Genomic DNA, 6,000 nt, shown 5'->3' on the forward strand with positions numbered 1-6,000 from the left:
TTTTGTTGTTTTTTTTCAAGACTTTAGAACAATGTCCTGCACACAGTAGATATTTAATAAATATTTGAGATAGAAACCTAAGTTCCTCCTTTGTCTCTCCCAAGGAGTTTAAGCTTGGAGCTACCTGATCTTCAAGTCAAACCTCAAGGCAAGCTTTGTTGATTTCCCTACACTTTCTATGTCTTCTCTCCTCTGTCTCTTTGCTCATGCTGTTCCATTGGCTAGGAGTGCCTCTCTTCTGCTTTCCCTTCCCTGCTTGTTTGAAATGTTCACATTTCTCAAGCCAACCTGAAACTCTAATCCCCAGGAAAGTTTTTCTTAAACCTGTCTGGAAAAATACACTCTCTCCTTAACTTGTGGTCTCATGGTATCCCTTTAATCACTCATTATATGTTATGACTTAGTTGTTTTAAATTTTGTCTATACATGTGCCTTGGGATAAGAATTGTGTGACTTCTTACGCCAGTAAAACCATTCTTATGGTTCTCCACCTCTGTTCCCATCACATACAGAGTGCTAATTGATCATTAACTCATTCCATTTTTAATAATGGGGATGTGAGTCTAAGCTCCTTGGCTTTCTCCCATTGATTTCTTTCCTAGAGTTTCTTTTAGAGTCTCTTCACTTGTCTAAGTTCTTCCTGTTTTCGAGTCAGTCTACATTCCATCTTCCTATAGGAAACCCTTCCTGATAACTCAAGTTAATGGGAAAATGATGCTTTTTTTTTTCTTGTTAGGTCTTACAACAGTTAAGATCTGAGGAATTTATTGAAAATGATATGCGCAATGCATTTGACACTTTATATATCACGGCTACTATTAACATGGCAAGCCTTAGTTTTAAGGAAGCAACTGGTATTTCCCGGGCTAAGAAATCACAGCACACCGAACTGTGCAATCAGATTGCGCAGTGAATCTTTTCATATCCAAACATGAGGGGTAAGTCAAGGAAGTGGATGCACAAGAAGATAAAGCTCCCAAGAGAAGAGTGGGTGCAATATTTCTTAGTGCTTCTGTGGCTGTCTGTATTGGCAAAGGGGATGCTGCTTGCATTAAACAATCAAGCCGTATTGGCTCTACCACTTTCTCAGGGTGACATAGTTCAAGTCCTGTTCCCTCTCTGCTCCTCATTTTCCACATTTACAAAAATGAGGCAGAAAGATCTGCTCTGGTTCTTTTATAGAAGAAATCAATTCAACTAAAAGTTGGATATGAATGAGCTCTGAAGCTCTCTCTAGCTTCAGAGAGACTTCGCCACCCATTTTTCCACCATCTCTCTCTCTCTCTCTCTCAGCAGTTCTAGTTGGATCCTTTAACTAAAGAACTTCTTAAAGGACACTTCAATTTCTTTTCTTTGGCCATTGCTATAAAATGACATACCCTTGGTTTACTCCAAATTAGAATTACAGAAATTGCAGAGCCCCTACAGAAGAAAAGATGCCCTAAAGTGTTTTCAAGATTATTATACTTAGTAGATGTAGATAAGCCCATTAAATTATGAGTTTTAAGAATTCCACTATCTAAATCAAATATTTGCGACTCCTTCTTTTTACTTTTGTAGAGATATAAGCTTCAAGGCTTCCATTTAATTTCAAAGCTTGATGACACTTGAGAAATAGATATCAAAGCCTTTTAAAGCCTAGTTCTTTCCAGCAATTGATAAGCTATAGAGTATTTGGCCTAAGGAAACTGAAGAAAAACCAGAACAAATTCTGCAGGATTATAATTCCATGAAAAGTAGGTGCTATGAAGTAAGAAACAGAAATATTCTCACTTTGGCAGGTCATGTGGGTGGGTGCAGTTCTTAAATTACCCAAATTAACAACTTAATCAAAAAATTCATGAGCAATATATGCTATTACTACAGCATTTTCTATATAATATATACTGGTGGATTCTCTGTAAAGACCAATTTCCTAAAATATGAAGAAACTTCCTCTTTCTCCTGCTCTTCTGTTTTCAAAACAAATCTTACCATTTACTTCAAAGTAAATCTTCCAAGACAGTCTGACCTTGTACAGTGTGTACCCATCAATTGTTTAGTATTGTGAGGAACCTCAGAGAGAACAGGTGCTAAAAACTTTTCGACTTTCTGCTTCTATGTCCTGTTTTTTTTTTTTGGTGACGCCCTAACTTCTTCAAAGTTGTGGCTTAAGAGGAAGCTTTCGATTTGTCTTGCTGGCTTTAACACCAAAATGTCCAAAGCTCTAAGAAGCCATGGTCTTCTCTTTTGCCTCCTTTCCTTCTAGACCTTGGCCTCTGAAACTTAGCTCCTTGTATAAAACGAAAGCAAAAACAAAACTCTTGGCAATGGGTGAGGCCTCAGAAACCTCCAGGACACTCGGACTTAGGATATAGAACCTCAGAATCCAGTCTGAAGTCCTTGAAGACACGATAACAACTTGTGCAAATGTGTTATCAGGTTTCTCTATTGCTTCCTTCCTTGATACGGGTCTCTGGCTCATTAAGATTTAAATCTTAACTTTAAAAGGCCAATAGCTCCCCTCCACTGTTTTGCTCAGACAGGTCTGCAAAATTTTAAGATGATGATGGTCTAACAATATTTCTCTCAACAAGCCAAATTATTTTAGAGAGTTAAGTTCCTCTTTCTTTTCTCCTTTTCTCATATATATATATATATATATATGTAGTATAACATATATTATGTAACATAAGTGTATTAGGTTATACAGTATATACTGTAGTGTGTGTATATATATATATATATATAGAGAGAGAGAGAGAGAGAGAGAGAGTTTATTTAATTTTATTTTTTGCTCTTAACCAACAAACGAATATCATTTGTTCCCAGGGCTCTTTCTCTAGGCAAAACAACAAGAAAAGGAAAGGGAGGAAGAGTAGTCCACTTACCGTCCTCTGAACTACCAACACCATAATAGTGGCCACCGTGAAGATGAGGCACAGAGCCAGCGTGGCTGTGGTGAAATAGAAGTAGCTGCGGCTCGTGGTCCCCAGGTGGCTGGCCACGGAGCCCGCCGGCACATGCATGGCTGTGTCTCCAGGAGGGGCCATTCCGTTGAGTGCTTGCTGCAGCCCTGGGTCCATTCTTTATATAGTCTTCCCCACATCACACCTTATCTCTCTTCATCTGATTCAGTTCTGGGCCCATCTCTGTTCCAAGAAGGATTCTCCCCCTGAATCCTGAATCATGTGACTTGGAAAAAAACCTTCACCTGCTGCCTGGCGGAGAAACTCTTCTCTGGGGGCGTGAGGCGAGAGGCAGCAGCAAGGGTGGGGGAGAGGTTCATTTTTCATTGCCAGGGATTAAGTTGTGTGCAGAGAAACTAGCTACAGAGAAGGTGGCTGATGTCAGAGGGCGCGTAGGAAAATGACGGTTCTCCTACTCTGTGTGTGTGTGTGTGTGTGTGCATGCGTGCGCACACACAAAGCAACTTCTGTTTCGTTTAGACTCGGCCACAAAACGCCTTCCTCTTCAAGAAGCTGCACCTTCTTTCAGCGAGGCCTGTGGCTCAGAAGACCTCCCCAGATAATGAGTCCTTGCTGGGTCTCAGGGAGGCCGGATCCCTCGGACTGCAGTGGAATAACTCCAAAGGGTTCGATTTGATTGGCTCCTGCTTAAAAAGGGACATGCTGCAGGCTCTCTGGGGGAAAGAGGGTGCACAAATGGAGATATTTCTCCAAAGGGGGACTGGCTCATGGCAGTATGAAATTTGGGGTTCAAAGAGACTGTCAGAGAGAAAGAATCTGGAAATATCAAAAAATCCTTTGAACAAACACTCCTGCAGAATGTTTTGGGATCTGTTAAACCAGCAGATGAACCTGGACCCGACATAAAACTCACGAAGAGGGAAAGGAATTGGCAGTGAGGTGGTGTGGTGTGGAATGTGGGGGCTGTGTGTGTTCTGCGTCGTGTGCTATGTGGTGTGTGTGTATTTGTGGTATGGGGGTATGTGTATGTGTTGTGTGTTCTGTATGGTATATGTATGCAGTGTGTGTGCAGTGTTCATTTGTGACCTGTAATGCATGCCGTATGTGGTGTGTATGTATGTGTTGTGTGTGGTGTGTTGTGTAGGTATGTGTTGTGTGTGGTGTGTTGTGTCTTGTGTATGTATGTGTTGTGTGTGTATATGACTACTATAATTGAACCTCTACTGTCCCAGGCACAGCGCTAGGAGTTAAATGTGGCTTCACTCCACTTCCACCTCCACCCTCCGAGGCAGGCAATATTTATTTTTTACAGGTGGGAAAACTGAGGCTCAGGGAGGACGAAAACTATCTCAACCCAAGTTGCAAGTGTCGATCACTGAAAGAACTTGGGTGCACTTTGCAGCCTGCCTGGCTGAAAGCTCGTGCTAAGTCATTCAATCTTCACTGCACCTGAAAGCTAAAACCTGAAGTGTGGTCTCAGCCCTTTCCCTTGTTAGCCTTGGGCCATCATACAAGTCTTTATGGCTTTCTCTGTTCCCAATCTGCATTGCAGTCATCAGGAAGACCAAGCGAGATGACGTCAGAGTACTATGAATAAAAATAGATTTGGGGATAGTGTTGGACAATTCCTGTTAAGCATCCCAAGTGGTCTACTGGGCCAAGTCTGGAATTTAGATACAATAAACAGATTATCTGGGGGGGACAGAGTTAGGTCACATCTGTGGTTACTAATGATCTCCATTTCAAAACACCATTTAAAATGTTAATCACTGCATAGCTGCTGCCTCCAGATGTGGGCCTTTGAAAGCTCCATTTCGTATCACCCTGCAAGAAGCTCATTCTGCATAGCACCTCTTTCCTTTCTGCTCACTCTTTGTCTGCAGCACATCACTTTGCGCCAGCAGAGATTCCAGATGCCCCTAAGGAAATGTCCTGTGTCTAAAGCCAAGCTTGGATTATTACCACTGCTGTTCTTGCATAGAACCAAAACTTCTGAGCATCTCCCAAATTAGGTCAGGCTTCAGGAGTTGGTCTGGATATTTCCTCCCAGTGAGTCTGTAAAAGCATAGATCCTGGAGACGAAAGAGACATCAAGAGATAAATTGTTTTCTTGGGCTAAATAGAGTGGGGGGCGATATGCCCATTTTACAATCAAGGAAACCGAGGCCCCCGTGATCCCAAGTTGAGTTTGGTTTTGAAAACAGTGTGTTCACATTCGTTTGGTCCGGTAATTAAGGTGGGAACGAGGCAAGCCAGTGTTTTCTGGGGCATGTACCTGGCTGATTTGGGGAGAAGGCTGTGTCCTCTGGTGGGCACGGACAGTGAGTGGGTAGCAAGGGCTCTGTGGTCTGCCCAGAGCTGCTGAGAACCAGCTGCTCCCTTGGCCCTCTTGTTTAGCCTCTTTGATCAAAGTGGAAAACTTCTGATTGTTGAATGGAAGCTGTGGGTGTTGAAAAATAAAAAGGCTTTGCTTGAAGTTCGGATCTTCCTGAAGGCTTGTGGGGCTGAGAAGGGCAGTGGAAAAAAATGTTTGTCTTACAGTTACCCGTTTTGCATACAATACAATGTCCTGGGAGGGAAGGCTGACAAGGGGGAAAAATCACCCTTTGTTTTTACTCAACTTTCTGAGCAGTTGAGATTTTCAGATCAGTTCCTAGTACAGTAGTTTGTGGGCTCAATTCATTCTTTTGCTGTGACACTCCTCTACTCACAAACCTTCAATGGCTCCCTATTTCCAACCCCCATTGCTCTAAGCCCCTCTCTGCTTTCCAGCTGTTCTAGAATCTAGCCTGGCCAACATAGAAATCCATGACCTGTGTTAACTGGCTTCTTTCTGTCTTCTACTCAAGCCGTACGATGTGCAGATGGAAGGAGCCTTTATAGAATTTCTTGTTGAGTAAGTTTTAAATCCTTTCTGGAAGCAAAGCTGTACAAGGAGTATAAAAACATAAGAAAACAGGGCTGCTTTGGCTGAAGCACAGGTGGGACAGAGAGAAGGGCTAAGCGTCACCTGCTCATTCGCCCTTTTCTGGCATGGGGTCTCTCCGAGGTGAACAAAATTTAGAAACTTCAGAAAATTTGGCTTGAATCC

General features: G+C 42.4%; 1 protein-coding gene across 2 annotated transcripts in view; it reads right to left on the minus strand.

Annotated features, from left to right (window-relative positions):
* Window positions 1-3,464, minus strand: part of TNFSF8 (TNF superfamily member 8) — a 37,986-nt gene extending 34,522 nt beyond the window's left edge. For both annotated transcript variants that reach the window (XM_032164969.2, XM_032164968.2), the window contains exon 1: window positions 2,871-3,464. In XM_032164969.2, the coding sequence (XP_032020860.1) occupies window positions 2,871-3,065 (195 nt within the window). In that variant the 5' untranslated portion in view covers window positions 3,066-3,464. The remainder of the gene's footprint in view (window positions 1-2,870) is intronic.
* Window positions 3,465-6,000: the final 2,536 nt, after the last annotated feature.

Source organism: Hylobates moloch, unplaced genomic scaffold, assembly GCF_009828535.3.
Source record: "Hylobates moloch isolate HMO894 unplaced genomic scaffold, HMol_V3 SCAFFOLD_10, whole genome shotgun sequence".
NCBI classification, from domain to species: Eukaryota; Metazoa; Chordata; class Mammalia; order Primates; family Hylobatidae; genus Hylobates; species Hylobates moloch.